The 22,713-nt window shown below is 42.2% G+C and overlaps 1 protein-coding gene and 1 long non-coding RNA gene across 2 annotated transcripts in view; one reads left to right on the top strand and one right to left on the bottom strand.

Annotated features, from left to right (window-relative positions):
• The window catches only part of TBX15 (T-box transcription factor 15), a 92,334-nt gene extending 79,090 nt beyond the window's left edge, over positions 1 to 13,244 (top strand). Inside the window, exon 8 of the mRNA XM_018074716.2 lies at positions 10,277 to 13,244. Within this exon, the coding sequence (XP_017930205.1) occupies positions 10,277 to 11,061 (785 nt within the window). The 3' untranslated portion in view covers positions 11,062 to 13,244. The remainder of the gene's footprint in view (positions 1 to 10,276) is intronic.
• Positions 13,245 to 19,950: 6,706 nt separating this feature from the next.
• LOC108640067 overlaps positions 19,951 to 22,713 on the bottom strand; it is a 41,306-nt gene continuing 38,543 nt past the window's right edge. Inside the window, exon 3 of the long non-coding RNA XR_001920919.1 lies at positions 19,951 to 20,218. This is a non-coding gene — a long non-coding RNA (uncharacterized LOC108640067). The remainder of the gene's footprint in view (positions 20,219 to 22,713) is intronic.

Raw genomic sequence — 22,713 nt, 5'->3', positions numbered from 1 at the left:
TTTATTTGCACGTGCTGCCATTGAAGTAAAGCACATCAGTAAGTCTCTGCAGGTCTGTGACCTGACTGGTGACCACAATGTCCTACCAAGGGGACGAACATGCTCTTTCTGTTAGTGAAACCCTTTGGCTTGAGAACAAACCTCTCTTTTGGAGCATGTAATCCAAAAGTCATCACAGCTTCACAGGAACAAACACCATGTTTGACAGTCACGGTAGGTTTGCAGCCAGTTTGGAAAAAGAAAGTTCCCCCTGAACAAAACCTTTGCAAGAAATACTCAGAAAATGGAAGCCCAGGGAAGGCTGACCTTCTGGAGAGTGATGTCACCCACACTGCAGTCTACTTACTACTAGGAAAAAGGGGGTTTGGGATTATTGAATGCACATGTCAATGGGATGTAGGGAAAGCCAAGAGTCTATTAATGTCTTTAATTGGAATATATTTTCAAAATTTAGATTGAACCACATCCAGATTCTCATTATTAAAAATATGTGGCTCAGTTTCTTGATTATAAAAGGGAACATAAAAAAAGAAGAGGCAGGGGGGAAGAAGAAAAGAGTTTCAGTAACTCTGGATTATGTCACTTTCTAAGAGTAAAAAGAGCTATTGCTGGCTTCTATATCCAGTGATATCCAGTTTCCCACAGGATATTGTGATGAGCAGATCACTATCAGTGACTGTAAGTTTTGCCAGGACATAGAGATTAGAAAGGCACTGGGACAATAGTAGAATAGTGATCAGTATCTGATCTTTCCTACAAAAGCTGATGACTTATGCAAGAAGTGAAATCAAAGGTACCCTGGTAGTTGGTAAAAAGAATTTCCTCCTAAGCAGAATTTCAGGACCAGTATGGGAGTTACATGATGTGGTATATCAGCAGGCTTGCAGCACATAAAAATTTACTTCACCATTAAATTGCTGCTTTGGTATATACATACCAAATTTGCAGGGCTCAAACATCTTAGACTTGACTGGTGAATTTTCAAGGCAGCTTTCCTTTCAAATGGGGTCTCTTTCTTTGAATAAGTGCCTTTGCTGAGGCACTCCACCAAAGAGTAGATTCAGTAGATTCAACCCTGTCTCCATCAGCTTGAGCATCTGCATTGGTCTTGGACTGGAGACCTGAGGTAAAGAGTCCACCTCTCAAAGAGTCTGCAAAATTGGCATTAATGGTTCTTGAAATTAGCATTAAGAGCTTGAAAATTGTCTAAAAGGGTACTGAAGACAAAGAGGGGTGTGCTCCTCTCTGGCAAGACAGCTGTTGCTGTATCTGGTAGCAGCAGGTATACTGCTAGCCCTAGAGCAGCATGCACGCGATCGAGTACAGGTCCTACTGTCTTTTTCTGAGATGGGAATATCTTAATCCTGCAGTTTTGTGTCAACAAGGATATGCACAAAAGGGTACACACCCTGTCCTCAGCATGGAAGAGACTCAAATGTCCCATTTACTGCTGGAAAGGAACAAAGTTTTCTTGTAGGAACAATGTTTCAAGACAGACACTAAGTCTGTCAGGAATGGTAGGTCAGCAGATGGGAGACAGATACCCTGAGCTTAGGTGGTGCTGCTTTTCCGCCTTCTCTGTAAACATTACACTTTCTGGGCAGGCATCACCTCTGTCTTGCCAAAATTTGTCTGTACAACTTGTTACTTATTCGGTATAATACGCTTCACTCATGGGGGTGGTGCTCAGAGAGCTGCCCTGATTGCAGCCATATGCAAACAAAATCCTGAGTGCACAAATGTGTACTGGTGTCAAGTGGAAGGAAAACTGAGCCCTCTAGAACTTCATCTGAAGGCATCACAGGTGCCTGGAGACAGAAAGAAGTAAATAACTATTAAGATCCTTTTGGCTTTATCTGAGATCCTAGATCCCAAAAATAGTGTCTCCCAAAAGAGACATTATGCCAAAGGAGGTTGAACAACCTACAGATTCATCTGCTTGGCCCCTTGCCTCCCAATGGCAGCCATCAGTTCTCTCAGCACTGCCACCAGGATAATCTGGATGCTGCTTTCCTTTCAAATCAATTGTGAGCAGTTTAGGCAGTTTAGGCTATTGGCAGAGGTCAGATATCTAGGTTTGGTCTCAATTATTCTTTTGACTTGAAGAGGAGATTAGAAACAGAGCAGTTGTTGCCAGAGTTATTGGGATCAAGCACTGGTTTCTGCTACATACTTCAAATGGCTTGTAGATTGCCTCATTTAAACAAAGCAACAGAGATCTAACTGTTCCAGCTTCTTTGTTGAGTTGCAAATAGTTTTTCTTTAGAGAAGGGACATTTTTGGTGCTTCAGTGTCTCATCTTTCACACTGAAAATTAAAATACCCTCCCAGATGTGACAAGAGTGGCTACTGCCACTCCCTGACGACCTGAAAGGAGCCTGAAGTGGTTTGTTACTCCAGCGAGGTGTTTACCCTGAATTCCAATGACTGAAGTGAAAATCTCTGTTATTGGCTGTGTGATGATCAGATTTCACATGAATGATTGGAGGTGGGCAATACTACTTTAAAGAATTGCAAATTTCCTCAGAGTAGCACATTATTTTGTTTTGAATAGAAAATGACATGTCCTCTGAGCTTGCCACAGTACTGTGACATTTTTTCTCAATTCAGAAATTCTGAACCTCGGTGCCTCTGGATTTTATAGTTTTTTATTGTATTTTTTATCATTTAATGTGCAGGAGTTTCCAGGGCCAGTGTTGGCCCAAAGCAGACTCCCTCAAGATTGGCAGAAGTTTGCAATTCAGGTTACTTCTGTGACAGAAGTAAAGAAAAAATGATCACAAATTCAGTTAACCTCAGCTGCAATGTTGCAGAAGCTTCTGTTGTGATTTTCTGAAGGATTTATACCACAGGGAGTCCTTTTCTGCATCCTGTTTTCATTCTGTGTCCTCTCTTAGAGTAGCTTTTGCTACATAACCCCCTTGTCAATGTTTGTGCCCAGTTGATGGTTTTAAATGTGAAGGACCATGTATGATTATCACTCATCATCCTCCGAGTCTGAGTTGATTTGATCTGTACTTGAAGAAGGGGAACAGGAGGAGCTGATATAAAGCTCATGGAACTGTTGTGTGTGCCATATTAGGACTGTCTGCATATAAGACAGAAGGTAATGTTCTCCTGAGACAGTGTGGATCTGGCCCAAGAGTACCATGTGTTTATGTGAGGAGTGGAAACCCTTGCATTAAAGACAGTCTGCAGGTCTTGGAAAGGGGGTGCTTTCGGGAAAGTTCCCTTGGTGCTCTGGATATTGATGGGAATTGAAATCAGATGTCCTGAATTCTACTTTTTGTCCACATTAGAACAAAAGGGTTGTTTTTTACCATTAGATCTTGAAAATGTTTTATCTTGGAGGGTGACAGAAGCAAGTTTTATCTCTAACTTTCTGACTTCTCAGTTTGTGTTGCAGAAATCTGTAAGCGCTAAAGGGAAGTAAAGTATTATTCTGAGTTGTTCTAGATCTCCCATTAATTCCAGTGATTCTTGTAATTTGAGGGAAACTTATAAAAAAAGTCCTTCTCTATAATTTGTTAACCAAAATTTCCTTTCATTTCTCACCTCTGTGCCATACAGTATATGCTTTTCCCCTTCGGTCTGTTACCGTAATCATTTTTTTTGTGCCCTGTGAGCTGTATTCTGAAGAACTACAAAGCACTCTTTATGTTTCCTCTACAACCCAGCAACTTGGCATGTGGTAGATTTTGAGTCTCGTTTGGGCCTTTTAAAGGTTTTACCAGCGGATTCATAATTTGATAATTGGCCAAGGGCTCTAGAGAGAAAAAAATGCAGCTACACTCTGTAAGGACAGAAATGGCTCTAATTCCCATGAAAGTGGGAAGTTTTCATTCCTAGAAATGAGGAAAGAATGAAGAAAGAGTCCAACCTGTCATAAACCAGGTGGTCCTGCCCTTGCTTGGTGAGAAGGAAGAGGTATCAAAGCTGTTTAGTTTTGCAAGGAGCTGAATTGAGAACTCGAGTAATGATGGTGCAAGAAGGATGTGGTGAAGAATCCTTCAGTCCTTCTAAGGGTTTTAGACTTGGGTTTTGGAAAGCTAGGAATGGGAGGAGAGACCTTGGACTACCAGTTTTACTTGCAAGGTAAAAGTTGTCATGATAGGGGAGAGCAGGAGTGATACCTGATTTTGTGCCATTTAGATGCCTGGAGGCATCAAGCAGGACTGAGGTGTGTGCTGCCTGAAGCAGAAATGGATCCAGGTTTGTGCTAAGGCTATTAAAGGACATGAGATCATATGGTTACAGTGGCACACTCTGCCTCATGAGCTATCAGTCAGACCACCTGGCAATTTGCACAAACACTCCCTCCTTACCTTATTATTCTCTCAGATTCCTATCTTTAGGGAATTAGCAAATTTAACTTTTGTTCTGCAACCAAAGGTGAAGTAACTTGGAAGACAGAGTAAGTTTCATAAGCCATATTTAGCATATATGCATGTACAAATGCACAGAAAGGGAATGGGATTTTACATTTTGTTCAAATTTGTTTTCCTGCATGCACACCATCACATTTATTTACTGTTGTGTCCAAGGCTAGAACACTACAGAACACTGTGAAGAGTTGCTCTTTCCTGTACTTTAGAAATGCTCTTTACATATGTGTACAAGTCTGTAGAGTCCTCACAAAAAACAGACCTTCCAGTACATCTGCATGGACAGGCTGCTCTGTGCTCCTTGCTGGCCAGACACATGCCAGCTCCTGGCCAGCTCCATTTGGAAAGCTGGAGAGTTGCATTAGCATGGCTTTATGCCCAAGTGAATATAAACTGCCTCTCAGGAGGGCTTATTCACTCAAGTTAAGCCAGGAGGAGAGCTGTGAGCCAGATGAATGACTGGTGGCCACAGCTTCTTTTTCCTGCACCCTCAGGTGCTTGGCCACATGCCTATCATACAATGAAGATGCCAACATCTTGGGCATGTGTCGGAAGAGTTGTGGCTCCTCCAGGAGAAGCATAAGCGAGGTCGTGCACCTATCAATCCAGGCATCTGGCTTTTGGGTTAGGTTCTGCTCACATATGAAGGTGGAAGATGGCTTGGCTGAGGCTATGGGCCAGACACTGTCCTGCTGGGCTGAGCCAAACAGCCTCCAGGCCATAGGCTGGCCATGCTGAACCTGCAGTGTGGATCCAGCCATAAGCTAAACTAGCTTGTAAGTGGAAGTGGGCTGAGTTGTTTAAGAAGCATTTGCTCTCAAAGAATAACTCTTTACTGCCTGACCCATCAAAACATAAAATCTTAAGACAAACCATCTCGCTGTTATAAAGTCCTTGTTAGAAAGTCAAGGCCCAAGCTCTGAGGACCCACAGCCACACCTGTTCGTAGTGTCTGAGACCAGATATGCTAAGAGCTGCAGGCTGCAACCAAGTTGCCCAAACTGCTCTGAAGCTCTTGCCTGTCGGATGAGACTCTGCCATTGCACAGGGCATGGCATTCATGTTCAGACATCTTGTGCTGACTGCAACTTCACCTTGCATTTTCTCTCCTCCTTTGCACTAAGAAAGGACTTTGAGGACCTAGAGGTTTGTACGGGGGCGCTGCAGGTTATGGTAACAACCAACCTTGCTGGAAACATTAGCAAGGAAAATACGTTGCAGTGGAGTCCAAAGCTTGATTTATGTGCACCTTTCAGATAAAGGAGGTTGGGATAAGTTGTGGGTCAACTAAATAGTATGGTGTCATTTGTAAAAGAGATCCCAGAAAATTTTCCATGCACAATTGCTTCAGACTCCCTTGGCACTGATGCTCTCCCCACTATCTTGCAGTTGCCAGAAAGCTCCTTTGGCTAGTGCTGGCTGCTGGCAGATGTATTTTCCATCTACACTGCAGTGTTATAAGTTCTCTACGTGACCTGCCCTATGTGGAAGAGGTCCCTGTTGCCTTTCAGACACCCTGGCATGCTGAATGCTTCAAGAATACTCTGGCCCCTCATTTTAAGGCACATCATACTCACGGACTGAGGCAGTTTACCATGGCTTGCAGTTCAGCCTCACACTGTCCTTAAGACAAGCTCAGTCCAGGCAAAAGCAAAAGCAAGGTTTTTTTGGGAACATATGGGGAGACAGCACCGTTACCAAGGCTTAGATGGACACAGGTAACAGGAAGGAAAGACTAGTCACAAGCTACCTGAGACAATGTTTTAATGGCAGTTCTTGTTGATACCCAGATGAAAAGCTGTAATTTCTTCCCTAACCCTCATGGGCACGTATCTGCCACTGGCACACAGCCAGCATTTGTATATGGTGTCACAAGAGGAAATGCTGGCATGGGGAAGAAGGTTTGCATTTACATCCCACCTTCTCAACAGGGTCTCCTTGTCTTCCACCATGATTTCATTCTTCTTTTTCCCACCTTCTCTCCTTACCAATGATTTCTTACTTCTTAGTGCAATTTGCAAATTTTGACTTCTGTTACACTAGGTCATTCTCCACTCTCCCTCTTTGAAAATGCTTCTGTTGTTTTGATAAAGTCAACTTAGCTATCATTTGTATGCCTAAACAGAGAGCAGGTTTCCTTTAGGATGTTGCCTTGCTTGGCTAAGCCCTGGACATAACAGCAGGATGCTGTGAGGACAGACAGTTTCATCTGGCATGTGGTGCAGGGCTCAGATACAAAGGAGCAGGCTTTGAAGTTCTGAACCTTGTATTTTATACAAATGTGGCATATATGGGACCGATGTCTGCAGAGCCAAAAAATTATCATCTGGGCATAGTAGTAATTAATCACTTTGGAATCATGCTGACAGTGGAGGTGAGAGATACTGTGACACTACTAGTAAATGCTTTTGGTATTGGCAGCTATTTCCATGGGAAACAGTGGGTAGAGAAAAAGAACATAGGAGAATTATTGAGAGATTCATTTTGTTCTTGCTTAAATTAGGTTTCAGTTGAATTAAACCAGACCTAAACATAGTGTTGCGTATCAGTTTAACGAGCTTTTTTGTATCCATGACTTCCATTAAAATGACATACACATCCATGGATTGAAGGCTGTAGTATGGTGTGGATATACTTGCTGGGCTTGCTGCCATCTCTAGGGATATTTGGCTGACTTTTTAACAACTACAAACTAAGCCATAACTTCACAAAATCCAGTTTGCATTTGGCCTATACTTAGTGCTGCCAGCAAAGATGGATAAGAAATAGCATTCAGAGCAGAGTGGAGCTGTTTGCCTTCTGAAGAGAATGAGCTGAGAAGGGCCTTGGTCTGTATTGTTTCTCATTCCACTTAAAAGTATAAAAATTATTCTGCAAATGATCAGGAACTTCATGCTTCTGTGTTATGCTCTGTTACATCATAAGTGTGGTGTGTCCTGTGCTTGTGGTTGGCATTCGTAGCAAAGCATTCTTAAAAGAGAGTTGTCAGGTTTGGTGTTCACTCCTGTCGATGGATCTCTTACCTCCTCATCATTTTGAAGTTACAGAGTTACTTCTTTACTTTATTTCCTAACTGCTGTGTTGTGACTTCAGGATTTTTCTGTTGGCCTGAAAATAGGGATAATTCAAAGCAGAATCACTTCAGTCTCTCTTTGGGAGTGACCTGAAATGTGCAATTCTCAGTTTTGGAGACATTAAGCAATTGCTAATTAGCAACCTCTACTTATTCTACTAAAGCCTCAGTTATGGGTATAACTTGATCATAGCTCCTTAGCAGATGAATAAAGACTAATGCTTGGGGTAACTGGTGTGTGCACTCTTCTACATAGTTTTTAAAGGTTAACTATGGGATAAAGGAAGACTGAAATGAAGACATTACATTTAATAATTTATTCTGCATATTTTATTTCAAACAGATCATTGAATACTCATATATATATACGTATGCATTTTTACTTATTCTCCAGACACTGTCAGCAACTAAGTCACTATCTGCAGTTTGTTCATGAAATATGTGGTGTAAAGAGTCAAGTATGGGGTTACTGTGGGTTAAATGCATCTCACTTTGTGCTGTTTTTGTTTTCTGATTATGTGACCTCTGGATTTTGAGCTTGGATAACTAAAGGATGATGCGCAAACTCACCTGTCTGCCTGTCCTCCCTGCTGGAGGTTGCACTCTTTAAGTGTAGGGCTAACAGAAATATGTGTGTCTGTAGTTGTGTACCTCAGTTCAATCACAACTTTATCAGCAATTTCAACTACTTTCAAAAAACAGACTGCAATGAAACTACTTGTGTAGAGGCAGACATTTCCTTCTGCTGACCCTGCTGCATTGTTGACAACCTGTAACAGAGAGACAGAGAGAAAGGCAGGAGGAGGTACCAACTTAACTTATCACAACAAAATTAGCCCAAGATTGTCTGTCAGAGACTTGAAATGAAACAGTGAAATGTACCCTTTAAAATAAATTAGAAATTCACACAAAAAGCTTTAGAACTCTGGACCTAAAAGACAAGAGCAAGTTTTAACATTTCAGTATTGTCAAGAAGCAAATACAGAGAATTCATGATGCCACTTGAAACTTCAAATTTTCTCATTAACTTTAATAGAGATTTAATGCAATGCTTCTCTTTTATGCTTTGAATAAAGGAGTCAGGAGCCTAGAAATAAGCAATAACCAATAAGCATTCCTCCTCATGGCTGGTAATGGGAATGACTGATTTGATTTAGCAACACAGAAACACACATTTTGTTAATGCTGCCTGGGTCAACAGCAGTCACTCCAAGCTGTGCTTGCCCAAGGTTTTTCTTCTTTTTATTGTGTCTGGCTTCAGAAAATTTTTTAAATTAAAAAATCATAAATATTTTTAATGTCTCAAGAGTACATTTTCACTTCCCATTCTGTTTCATCCTGGATGTGTTAGAAAGAGTCAAATATAACCTCACTTACATTCTCACCTCATATACTGACACAGAACCTGTCTTTCTAATGCATTTCTTAACCATTAGCATCACCTATTCTCTTTCCATCAAGCAGCACTGCATTCAGTTCCTTCCGTTTGGCAGCAGACATAGTCTCAAAGTCCTGCTGCTTTTTTTTCCACAAGGTGACACAAGAAAAAGCTGTCCCTTATTTTTAATGCTCAATTTGCAATCTCTGCCTTGGTTAAATTTCATCTGCTCACTCTAACACACTCTTTTACGTTCTCTTTGCATCTCACCTGTCATCTTTTAGCTTGTCAAAAATGCTGCCTCACCAATTGTCTTCCCAGTTCCTCTGGTTCTGCTTATTCCTCAGTCAATCTCTTCACCAGCACCTCTTTTCTGCTTTTACAAGACTGTTAGTTGCCCTAATGCAGAAAGGGGATCTCACACAAAGAGAGTAATTCAAATGAAAATAAAAGGTTTCACATCAGAAAATTGAATTCCCTTACGCACAGAACTCATTTATTTTCCTGGTTGCTCAAGGAAGCTTCCTGTTACTCAGATTGTTGCTGATAAATAACCTCTTTTCAAGCTCAAAATTGTGCCATCAGCTTCCTCATATCACTTACTTTTAGTTTGTTACCATTCTTGGTAGTATTACACAGTATTATTTTCCCAGGTCAGAACATGTGAGCATTCCTGCTGTGCAAAATAGTCAATTCCATCATTCATGGCATAAATATTGCATAATGCGTTGATACTGCCGACATGGATATATATCAATATTTTGTTAACACCAGTGGTACAACATATGGAATCCCTTTTAAAGTTTAAGTACATGATTGAAAATCCTGACAGATCCTCTTTATTTGCTCTGTGGTATGGGCTATAGCTTGAAACTCTGTCCCTTCATTTTAGTGTTACTTCTGGCTTAAATCAGTCCCGCTGCACCATGAGCCATCTGAAAAAAATGTTGAATGGTGCAGAAGTCCAACATGCTTTCAGCCACTTCCCGCCACAAGCCTATGAGCAGATGCTAAAGCATGTTTGCAGTGGGACCAGACTAGTGGTCTTCCTGCAGACCTGGAGAGAGGAGAAAGACATTTTTTTTTTCCCCATAAAAAGAACTAGGTACACATGCCTGGAGATGGCAGATCTCTTGACTGATGGAGCAATGCTTTCTCGCAGCTTTTCCCAATGCTCTGTGGCAGACTTGCTTCCCTCTCCCATTTTAAAAGGGAATAATCCTCAGTTGAAAAACAAAGTCATCACAAAAAAGCATGAGGAAAGACCAAGGGATGCTATTAATAAAGTGAGGGCCCATGCCAAGAAAGGCTTGAGTTTTCCAGCGGCCATTTTACCACCCTTGTTCCTTTATTAAACTAAGCTGTTTTCTGATGGGACTGTCTCGTATTGCAGATGTGATTCTGGTCTCTGAACATCCTCCCATGTGTTTTGTTTTGCAGGAGGCAGCACAGGAACCTCCCCAACCACCTCCAGCACAGGGACCCCATCACCATCTGCTTCCTCTCACCTTCTCTCTCCATCCTGCTCTCCTCCAGCCTTTCATCTGGCCCCCAACACTTTCAATGTTGGCTGCCGGGAGAGTCAGCTTTGCAACCTCAACTTGTCTGATTATCCCCCATGTGCCAGAAGCAACATGGCTGCATTGCAGAGCTACCCAGGGCTGAGTGATGGTGGCTACAATCGGCTGCAGAGCAGCACTGCTTCTGCCTCGCAGCCCTCTGAAACCTTCATGCCTCAGAGGACTCCATCCTTGATCTCAGGAATGCCAGCTCCTTCCTCCCTGCCCAGCAACAGCAAGATGGAGGCATACAGTGGCCAGCTGGGATCTTTCCCCAGCTCTCAGTTTCAGTATGTCATGCAAGCAGGCAACCCTGCCTCCACCTCCTCCTCTTCACACATGTTTGGTGGTGGCCACATGCAGCAGAGCTCCTACAACGCCTTCTCCCTGCACAATCCCTACAACCTCTATGGATACAATTTCCCTGCTTCCCCCAGGCTGGCAGCAAGCCCAGAGAAACTCACCACCTCCCAAAGCACTTTACTCTGCTCTTCCCCATCCAGTGGGGCCTTTGGAGAGAGGCAATACCTTTCCACAGGAATGGATCACGGGATGCACATGATCAGCCCTCCCTCCAGCAACCAGCAGACAGCCAACACCTGTGACAACAGACAGTATGGTGCAGTTCAGGGCTCCTCCTCACAGATGTCAGTGCACATGGTCTAACAAGCCATGCCTCTCCTTGGCATCGGAGGCAGCCAGACCTTCGTCGTTTCCAGGGGTGAAACCATCCCAGTACCCTTTTGCCTTCAAACTTATAGTGGAACTAGTATTGTAATGATAAATAAGAACACAAGCCATCTAGGTGTGTGCCACAAGAACCTTGTGGAAAGCCTTGACTGACAGCCATCGCAGCTTGTTGTAGCCCCGGGCCTCCAGACCTGCCATGGAGCACGTGCTTTTTCTGGACATTGCAGAGAGAAGGGCATGACTTTAAAAGAAGCTAGAGAGAAGCAACCAGATATACTGTCTATGCATTAACTTTCAGCTGGTGTGAGCTTTCAGCGTGGAGGGACCCATACCCCTGTGCTGTCTCCTCTGGGTGTTGAAGAAGGGCAGTCTCACAGGGCTTCATCCTCTGAAGCTGCACTGCCCATGGCTTTAAAGACCTCCCCCTTTCCAAATAGATCCTCACTGCTGGAGCGGATCAGCCCATTTCTGAAGCAAACAGTGGCCTGTGGGACCTTCTTCCACTGTATCACAGGAATGGCACAGCTGGGCTAGGCTAGAGCTTCTTCCTGAAAGGTTTCTGCATTTTCACCATGGCTCTGCCCAGCAGTTTCTTTATGAGGATTGAGCTCACTAGTACCCAGCCTGCAGATGGAGATGAAGGAAAGAGGAGAGAGAAAAGTTTTAACCCACAAAGGAGCCTCAGACATTAGCAGGGACTGAACTTTGGAAAGGTGAAGGGAAGAGGAGTGCTCAGCTCCTGTTGACTTGGCCGGAAGTAATGCAGCCAAACTGAATGGATGACAGCCTTTGTGGGGAACGTGTGTCCCACAGCACTCATCCCAACAGGAGGAAACTGTCCAGGCTGAACTCATGGGGAAGAGCAATGAAAAAAGAGAGTTCTGCTCTACAGGAGCACAGCTGTCCTTGCATGCAAGAGTTGCCGTAGAAAACCATTAGCATTTCAGAAACAGTGAGGTTGAGTATTTGCCAACCTCCCAACTGCCACATGATCTCTGTTTAACCAAATAGATCATTGCCTTTTGACATCTTTCTTTTCTGTTTTTTTTCTTTTTTCTTTTTTCCCCCCCCTCTTCAAATCCTTTAATAATAAGAAAACAATTGTAGCTTGGTGCAAGCTATGCATTTAAGTTGTGTGAAAATGCAAATACCAAGTAACAGAATACAGATATTATTGAGATTTGTTGTGAGGTGTTGTAGATAAATGTATTTATATGCCTAGTGGGGTATTCCTTATTATGAGTATAAAAGAGGGCAATAAAAATGGTATGTAAAATATGTATGAAGAAAAAGGTGTATAAAGATTTGCCCTACGCACGGAACTCTGTTTCTAAGTGCCAAGCACAGAATGCGCTAAATAAATCTTTGCAATTGTTCCCTCTGTGTTTTTCTCTGTCTGTGAGGCTTCTCAGGGGTCTTCTAGAGACAGACATTTTTGACATACTGTCATGTGTGTTTGCACAGTCAAGACACGGTGCTAAATTGTGAAATCCAGGCAATATTAGAATAAAAATAAAAATTCTGTCTTCTCAAGGAATTTTAAAAATTGAGTGCTTGGAATTTGTAGGATGCCTTCTTCACTGGAAGTGTGTCTTAAAGACAGCTGGAGATGTTATTTTGATTATTGAAGGCTAATAAAAAGCTCTTCAGAGTAATTTTTCACAGTCAATATAGTCAATAATGCCTAAAAACAACAGCATAATATATTTCTCATTTTTAAGTGGAACTTTGTGGTGTGACAGTTTTTCATTTGCACTATAATTCTAATATGAGATTGAGACATTAACACTAAAAGCCATGGGGAAGCTGAAGTCCCCTCAAAACTGGCTGGAAGTTATGGCTGCAGAATTTACAGCTTTTCCTGTGTCAATAAACTTTTTTTCTTTTCCTGAATTGAAAAAGTGCCAGGAAGGTAGAAAGACCTTTAAAGATAAATTCTGCAAGCATCTCTTAATTTTTGTTTTTACAAGGGAAGATAAATATACCAATGCCATTCCCAGTTCTGTGCCTACTCTGTCCATCTGTATTCTGGCTTTTACTGTGTCTAGCCATGGATGCTGCTGAAAAGTGTAGGAAGGCTGTGGATGGCAGACACTCTGTCCCTCGTCTTGTTGTCTTTTGTTTACCCCTAATAATAAATTACTGGTTTAATCTTGAAACAGGTAGTTTTAGACCCTTTCTAAAATCTTTTCAGAATCTTTCAGATCTGTGCTTTGCTGTGCTTTTGGGTGTAATTCCATCTAATGGAAACAATTTCTGCAGGTTAATAGTATTTTGTGTGAACCAGTATTTCTTTCTGCTAGCTGTTTAAGTTAGATTATTCTTTCTTATTTATTCCATTTAGTTCTTTGTGAGTGAGTCTGTATTTCAGCTAAGAAGAAACTCAACAAAATCAAAATCATTCTCTGTATCACAATACGTTTCTAATCTTGATTAAACAAAAAAAATAATTTAATAAAAAAATATCACTGAAAACATTTGCTGAAAAAAGCAAAAGACATATATAGGGCACAATCTTCAATATTAGTATGAAGACCTGGTATTCCAGTTTCCATGCATTTTAGTAGGAATCCTTGGGTAAGAGCTTTGAAATTTTCACTCACACTCTTCAGCAGTGTGATTCTTCAAGTTATTGAGCATCTGGTCCCTGATCAAGCAAGCTCTTCAGCAAGCTGAGATAATGTTACTGCATCAGTATGACTTGAAGTTGCTTTCAGCATAAAACTTATTGACCTCAGGGTGAGCATTTATTGGCTATATTTATAGACATATTTATTTAGCTCTTATGGGACACACATATAAAATGAGAGACCTTAGTTAGATAGATAGTTATTCCTTAGTGTTTTGTTGCTGAAGGATCAGAATATTCATCATCAAGACTGAAAAAGAATAGGAAAAAAACCTGAGAGAGGTTTCTCTGTCCCAAGATGTAAAGTTGTAAGAACACAAATAGTACTCAACATGAAAGTTACACTGACAGTCTGTGAGGATTAAAAACAAGCTAACACTGAAATGGGCAAAAAATACTACGCTTTGTCCATGGTTGTCACTGTGCAAAGCAAGAGTAGAGCTGACTCCGGAGGCATTATCAAAAATAACAGGCCAAAGCTTGTTATTTACTTAGTGTTCAGGTAGATGCACAGGTGAAATCCTCACAGGGGAACAGCCCCCTGAGCAGACAGCCTGCCTAAGGCCTTGACAGCAGCCCAGAAACATGAGGTGAGCATTGAATTTGAAGCGGACCCAGGCGTGACAGGTATCTCATGTACGGCAGCGGATCTTCTCCCCCTGCCACCCATGTATGGACACAAGGCCCTGAGCCATTTGCCACTTTTTACTGAGGCTTCCCAGAGAGAGGTGATGGCAATGGGCAATGGGAAAGGTGCCCTGGGATCAGTCTGGGAGTTCCACCTGGGACCAGCTGGCCTGGTGGGCGGCCCGTGTTGCAGTACACGCAGCAGCCACCCCTGGAAAGCTCCCTTTCCTTGGGTGACTGCCCTAACCACAGGACTTGAGAGCCCTCCTGGCACAGTCATGCTCTCATCCAGGAGCCCTTTGATTGCTCATTTGCAAAGCATGTGTGTGTGGGTGGCAAAGGCAGCAGTGGTCTGTGTTTACTCTCCCCTTCCTTCCTTCCCTGCTTCACCACGAACATTTGAACCCTTTGGCCAGCTTTGAGCAGCTTTGGGATGTAAGTTCTCACATGTTTCTTTAGAAGAGACAGTGGAGGAGGACAGGGACCTTTTTAATTTTCCCAGTGCAGGAAAGGCCACTGTGTAACATCTCATTCAAAGAAGCCTCACAAGGAACAGGTGTTCTGCATGCAAGCCCCCAACCACAAGTTTCATCTGGCATATGGATGTTATTAGACACCAGAGGATCTATTCAGAGCTTCAGAAAACAGGGGGTTTCAAATCCACCCATGGGCTGACCCACTTGGTCTTAGCCCAGGCAGGCTTCTGGCTTCCAGTCCAGGAGAAGAGAAGGCTCTACATCTCCCAGTTTGATGCTGCAAATTTAAAAGGTGAATCATGTGCCTCTTTGGAGAAGTACTCTTTTCAAAAAGCCCAGTCCAAATCACAGGAAGAGTAGTGGAAATCTCAACGATAGAAGATCCCTCATCTTGTAGCACAGGCTGTTCCAAGTGCAAACCTGGCAACTTGTTACACAAATGAAAAGAATGGTGCAAAAATAATCAGAGTGGGTTTGCCAGCTTCGCAAAGTTTATTTAGCTTCATTCCTTAGCACACTGACACGCACAGGACATATCACCGTGACCACAGTCAGTGCAGCTCAGCAACACCCGGACATTGCATTCCAATGCACCACAGTGTTTTTGAAGGTAATGTAAGCACTGTGTGCTAAAGCAAAATGCTCAGGGCACAAACATAAATACGAATTAAGGTGCATAGCCATTATCTGAAATAGACTACAGTGAAAATTACGGTAGATGATCTGCTAGAGTGACGTTTTTATTGCATACTGGGAGAAGCTTTACTGAGGTAGGTGAGGGCTGACAGATAGCATTTGCCATTACAAAAATTTAAAAGTGTTCAGATTATTTTTCCCGCAACTCAATCAGGTTCATTGACCCAGAGCACATGATCCATGTGAGATCAGCAATAGCAGATGAGTTTTGCTGGATGCTGCCTCTGGACATCATTCTGAATGAAATGACAAGATGAAAAAGCTCCCAAGGACTGGGCAGAGGAACACCTGAGCATGCCCATTTCATGCTACAGATGTACTAGAAATGCAGCTACAAAAGCGGTGCCAGAACTTCATGAAGAGGGTGCTGGTGTGGCCAAGGGATAATTTGCTACAAGTAAGACAGTTCCTCTAGAGGAACTGACTAGAGGAACATGTTCCTCTAGAGGAACATCTGACTCCTTCAGCACTTTTTCTTCTAGAAAGAAGCAGCCTGCAGGACCAGGCATTTTGGCCAGGTCTGTAGTCCAGCACTTTGAGTCGGCAGAAGTGACCATTTCTGAGAGCTTGTCTGTCGGTCAGCTGGGAGGGGTTTCTGTAGGCTGCTGCTGCTGCTCCATTAATCTTCTGCTTGAAAAGTGACTCAGTTTTCTGACTGCTTCTTCTAATTTATCTGTAATCACTATCTAAGAAACTTCATAGAATATAGCTAAAATTCCTGGAACTCTTTTCCAGGGTGGGTTTTCCATGTCAGTAACTGTTTCTTATCACCCCAGAAGAGCAACATGGTCGCAAATTACAGAAACAGTGTATGGAGCACATCTCTTCAAATATTAACTCCTTTCTACAATAAAAATCTCCAAAAATTCTAACCTGTCTGAACAGAGGACTAATCTGTCCTCTGCTAGGAAAAGAGCAGTTCGCATGGCTGCATGCTGTTGTGCTCTGACAGCACAATGATGAGCATGGCTTCTGTGTTGGGTAATGGTTGGCACTAGTTGATTCAGGGAGGAGTAATAAACCTCCACAGTAGGGATAGTTGTGCAATAGTCTATCTCTGGAGCACTGAGCTTGTCTATTTTTCTGACTCAATGTGGAACTCATTGCGTGCTGTGGGGGAGAAGGATTAGGACCGTGTAATTTTACACTGGTTGAAGTTCCTACAAATGCTGTTCTTATTCCAGCAATGTTCTGAATTTGTTGAGCATTTTGGAAGCTCTGACATTCAGCTGGATATTGTCCTTCTTTGCTGAGATAGGGTGACTTCTGTGGGATACCCTTGGATGCTTCCAGAAGCAGTCCTAGGCTCTGTTTGGTCATGTCTGTTTTTGAGCATCTAGCAATGTATACACCTCAGGGCACTGTTTTCCAGCAGACTGGGTGCAACAGTACTGCCGAGACACAAAGCCGCCCTGAGTAGGACTGTGAGTAGAGAACATCAGCCCTTCTTTTAGGATGATGGGGAGGGCAGTGCTGCTTCAGCCAATAAGCTGGTTCAGCTGTTAAACTGGAGGTTTACTCCCATAGTCATTCTCAATGAAGGTGCCTGTGGCTGGGAAGGACTTTTCCCTCCAGACTGCACTGATGACAGCCCTGTGGACATTCTGCAGCACCCACAGTCTTTCCAGTGTTTCCTTTGTAAGAATCAGGGGTGCCTGAGTAGTTGCAGGAGTGGTAACATGGCCTCAAGTTGCTGTTCTACCTGAGCTGGTTTATAACATTTCCCTCAATGTGCAGTCAGGTAATTGCACATGAACATTTGCATTAAGTTGGTGTAACTGGCCCAGGAACCAGTGCAAAGGAAAACTGCCTGCTGTCAGTGTGCTACGTTAAATAGATAATGTGGTCTGGTGATTGGAGACATGATGTTATTATCTGCATCTGACTTTCCCAGTAAAGCTGGAATAAGTTGCAGTACAATTAACCCTGCATAAACTTAACTACAGCCTGCCAGCCATCCAAACCAGGGCCAGCACTGTACTACGTGGTTTATATTATGTTGCTACACAAGGGTCTGTATACAGAAATATTAAGAACAGTTAGAAAGAAGTATGAGCAAAGATGTGTGTGTAAAAGCACTAGAGGAACATGAGAGAAAGAATGCAAAGAAAGGCCTGTACTGGTAGCCAGGGACATGATCAATGGCAGTGAAACTGGTAAACACCTTTTGTGTTGCTTTCACCAGAATCACAGCATGGGTGACTCAACAGCAGAAAACCTGCAATACAGGATTTACAATGGATAGTTAATAAAGATTCTAAGGTTAAAGTACAATATCTGTGGCTCCTGAGACATATAAAAGATCCATCCAAACACCAATACATTATCACCAGTGAAAAGAAAGCTAGAAGACAAAGTAAAGGTTCAATGGTAAACACTTCAGAATACTTGCAGATGATAATTTTGGAGTTTGTGAGTCCCATGTGTGCATTGACAGTGTCGTGTTTCTTAGAAAACTAAATATAAATCACTTCCCCTTCTATACAGTATTGCACTTTTTTACCTGACTTCCCACAGGTGTAGTATTACCCATAAAATACTCCAGCTCCTGACTCTGTGAACATTACAAAGTCAAGTTTTACAAAAGGCCAGAGGAAATTAACACAAAAAAATTGATGAACTGAGGAAAGTTAAAAAGTAAAAAAAATTAAAGATAATGTAAAAGAAGGTTGAGCTAACCTGAAGAAATCTATACAAAAAAATAGAAATAAAGTGCATACATCCAAAATAAAAAAGAACCAGCCACGCACACACAGCAAAAGAGACAACACAGAGTCTGTAAAGATGTTCTGTGAATAGCTCAGTTACTTTGGATAATGAATAATAAGCTGCCCTTCTCCTTGAATGGAGAATTTGAACTTCTTCGAAGGAGCCTGAGATGTTCTAGCTTCCTACCACATAGATAAAAATCATAACAACAAAAACATTAGCCTTTGAAAGGAAATATGTTCACTTCGATGTAAAATGTGCTGTATTAAATGTGTTGTTTACATTGTATACAGTATTGTATGCACTGTTTATAGCGACTAAATATATCCAGCAACTAACCATTAAACACTCACAACTGAAAGCACATGAAACTGGTTACATAGTCTATACACCAACATAAATGGTTTTATGCAATGCCTAGTAGTTTGTTCTTTATTTAGGGTGAGACAAACACCATGAAATATTAGGAGTTACCTCAGCTGTCTGCCCCTGTTGGGAAGTTTTTTCTGTCACTGCCATGATCTGGGAAGGAAACAATCTTATCCAAAGAACTTGCGGAGTTAAAAAACTGTTTAATAGTAATTCTTGATTTATCATACTTGGTTTCTGTTGAAAAAATGAAGACCCTGGCTCCTGTCTTACGCCTACTCATGCACAGATCCAAACTGGGGAACAAAATAATTCTGGAATTTGTCTTTTCCACCACACAGGACATGGTGGGGAGGTTCTGTAATGTCATAGGAGAAATGTAAGGCTGGAAATATCTGCCTAACGTGACCATAGTTCAAGCTGTCAACTCAGGCTTATATATAGTACAAAGTGAAAGAGGCAGAGAGGGGGAGCAAGGCTTAGCTCTCATATGGCCTTAGTTCTTTGCCTTCTCCTCTCTAATATCCAGGTCATATTCACCTTGTGAGTGTATGAGCCTGCCATGATCACATGAAGGTTTCTCTTGATGTCCACCACTTGCAGTTCTAAGCTGGCAGACTATTCTGTGTTTGTTGTATTGGCATCAAGGAACAATATATAAGAAATGCAGCCATAGCCTTATACAAACCAATGTGACCTATGTTCAGGGAAGTTGGACACCCTTTGATACTGACTTTCAGCAGTGATCTACAATTTGTGAATGGAAGATAGAATGAGAAATGGGAAATTCAAGGGGAATACCAAATAAAAATTTTAATTTAGCTGTAGAACAGAGTTGCAGTCCTAAAGATCAGGAAAGTCCTGCAGGGTCAGTCCTGGGTGGGTAGTGAACTAGATGCCCAGTGCTATTTTCCATTTCTAAGACCCTCAGTTCTACAACAGAAGGAGCAACATGCAGCATCTATGAGTTGCCCCTACAAGGCAAGCAGGCAATCTCAATTTCAGTTGAGCTTGAATCCAAACCTAAAAAATTCTCAGGGTTCATCCATCCATAATATCTATGTTTTTTTCTCCCCTCATCTGTTGCCTCAGTTGTGCTGCTGGGGGTTTCTGTAACTCAGTTCTCCACTGCTTTTATCCATGTTTTCCAGAATGCTACCAGATGCAATATAATGAGATTATTTATGATTTCTAAATATCGTCTTCTAATGTATCTCCTAGGTCAACAAAGCAGCAGCACAGCAAATCTCACTGAACCACAGCTTCTTGTAGCAATCCCAAAGTGTCCATTTCCATTTCCTGGCTTCACTGTCTTCTTATTGCACCTTTTCAGATTTCCTTTTGGAGGATTTGGTGGTTTCTTTTTTTTTCACGGCAATAATGGAAAGAAAAGTGTTATTGGCTGCTGGTGTCCAATCCCTGAAGAGTCAGTGCAGATGGAGTCTTTCTCCTGGGACTATTTTGGTGGTGTACAGAGGAAAGAATAGGAGTTCTGTCCTCAGTGTTGTCCTCAGACACAAGTTGTCCTTGACCCAGCAGCCCCTCAAGAGAGTCTGTAGTGACATGGGTGGATGTGCTCCCAAATCTTTCTGGTCTGGTCTCAGGTCTCACCCACTTGGGGCTTTGCCTATTCAGAGAAGTACATATTCTTAGGTGAGCACATTTCTAATGCAGCAAGTTAAAACTAATCTCCTTTAATGTGAGAATGAATTGACTGCTTTTCAGCAAACTTGTTGAGAATTTATGTCTAAATAAAGACTTGCATATAACACTAAAATAGAATTTCAAAATTTCTATTAAATTCTATGTTATGTTAATTAATCTTTAAAGACTTTTTGCTGCTTTATATATCCAATAAAAAAACTCCCAAACCTCCTATAAAATCCTCTTTGTGACAGTACTTGAAAATTTATCCTCTGCTTTCCATGGTCAAGGCAGCTAGAGAGTAACTATGGAATCCCTGTACCTCCCTTGCTGGTCAAGGCAGTGTAGCCCCATTTTACAGAAATTAAATTGAACAAAGGACTTGACCTTGGACATCTGTACCCAATACCAATCTCTCCTCCATTTATTGCAAAACTGTAAACACTGGTAGAAGCAATAACGAAGTCCCCATCTTTGCCAATTTAGTACTGTATTTAAGGTCATATTCCTTGATTTATACTTTCAAAATTTAAGTCAAGTGGGAAGAAGAGTGTGCTATGTGATAACTGACACCACCAAGCAGAGGTACTCCGAGTTGAATTTCTCCTGTTGCTGTTGCAACATCATCCAGAAATGCTTGGTGGGACCAAGCTTAGTATTTTATCACTGACCCATGGCCAGGTGGTGGTGAAAGAGTTTCCAGCTGAGGCTGCAAAGACTGTGGGTCGAATAGGCAGGAAAACTTCACCACTGCGTGCTGTTCCAGAGCAGTCCTGCTGCTGGCCAGCAGAAATCTCTGAGGCAGGATTGCTGGCTCCTTACCAGCACACGGAGCTGAGAAGTGCACCCTGGGAACACAGTGCTTGTGCCGACGGTGTTCTTCAATTTGGTTTTACTCTCCCTCTGTGTGCAGATAAATACAGTGCTGTGCCAGCAGCTGCGTGTAGGTGCACAGAGAAAAAGAGGCAGTTGCTCAAACAATGTGGTATGGAGGGCTGGGGAAAAGGCAGGTTGTAAATGTAAAGGACATTTACGTTAAAGGAAGGTGTGAGAGCTGCAGGAAGAGCCAAATTAAAAAAAAAAAAAAAAAAGAGTACTTCAAGCAGCCAAATTAAACAAGACACAATGGGGGCCAATTTAGCCTCCCAGGCATTTCAAAAGCCCACAACCCAGAGTTCAGGGAGTGCTGAGGGGGAACCATGTGTCCCTCTATGTCTTATTTAACTTGGCCAGGTATAAGGAACTTTAACTCTTTTGTGACTTGCTGGTTTCCACAGCACCAGCATCTTCCCATTTTTTTAGTTTGTTTCTGGGTGCTTTTTATTGGATAAGTTTTAAATCCTTTTGAAAAGAAATAATTTCTTTTGATTTAAAAAAATAATCATTAGAGGCAAAGCGTAAAGTCATTTCGGTCATACTATCTTGAAGGAAAATAGATACAGTATTTTGGAAAGAATTTGAAATGAAAACACAAAGCCTGATGGGATTTAAATGTAGAAAACCAAAAATTCAGTCTCGCCTCCTCTTTTCCCTTCCCCTATTCATGAGGTCACCATTTCTCAACTCACAGACTGTGGCATCTTGCCGGGATACTGAGGCAGCCACCAGAAGTTTTCTTGCTCCTATGAGCACAAAGTAGGATCAAACTGGCCAAGAGAAAATAATCAGAGTGGTTTATTGAAGCTAGAAAGAGAGAAACTTTGTAGAACTAGCAAGAAAAAGACATCCAGAAAATGCAGGCAACCTTTTTGGTCCCTCAAAAATTTGATGTGTAAGAATTTGAGAAAGAGGAGGCTGGGTGAAAATGTGTGAAATAGAGAATGTGCATTGAAATTCAGCATTGTTGCTTGTAAATAGCTTGATTGTAGAGGGGTTGCATGTGCATGTGCGCGTGTCCATACAAAGGATGAGTGTGCAGGTCCCTGCACACACAAGACACGGCAGACCTCAGTCCAACAAAGTTTAACTTTAATCCTGCTTGCAAGCACTTCACTGTGGCAGGCTGGGTCTCTAAAGAAGGAGGGCTGACACTGTTGCCATGTCAGCTCTACTGCTTCTGGGACAAATGATTTTTCTCCTGGCCTTACTCATACTGTCTGTGCTCAGACCTCAGAAGAGGGTCCTTTGTTCAGCTCTGGCACCGTGTGAGAAAGCCCTAAGCTTTGCATACCATGTAACTCTCAGCCTACCTGAAGAAGAAATGATCACTCTGACACTGCATTGGCCTCGCTTAGTTACAGGTATTTCCCTTTTAAAATAAATTTTAACCCCTTCCGGGGTAAATCAAGAGCATGAGGGGAGTAGGGATTGTGAATATTATTCTTCCCAGCAGATTTCTCTACAGTAAGACCCTGCAAATTCAAAGGATCTCCTGAGCATATTGATAGCTCCTACTTGCTCTGCCACAGCTCAGAACCATAGAATATTTCAACTTAAAAGGAGCCAATAAAGATCATTGATTCCAATTCCCTGCTCTTC

Source organism: Manacus vitellinus, unplaced genomic scaffold (genome assembly GCF_001715985.3).
Source record: "Manacus vitellinus isolate BGI_N305 unplaced genomic scaffold, ASM171598v3 scaffold_28_pilon, whole genome shotgun sequence".
NCBI classification, from domain to species: domain Eukaryota; kingdom Metazoa; phylum Chordata; class Aves; order Passeriformes; family Pipridae; genus Manacus; species Manacus vitellinus.
Note: the sequence above shows the minus strand (reverse complement) of the source record. Positions and strands in the feature narration are given on the sequence as shown.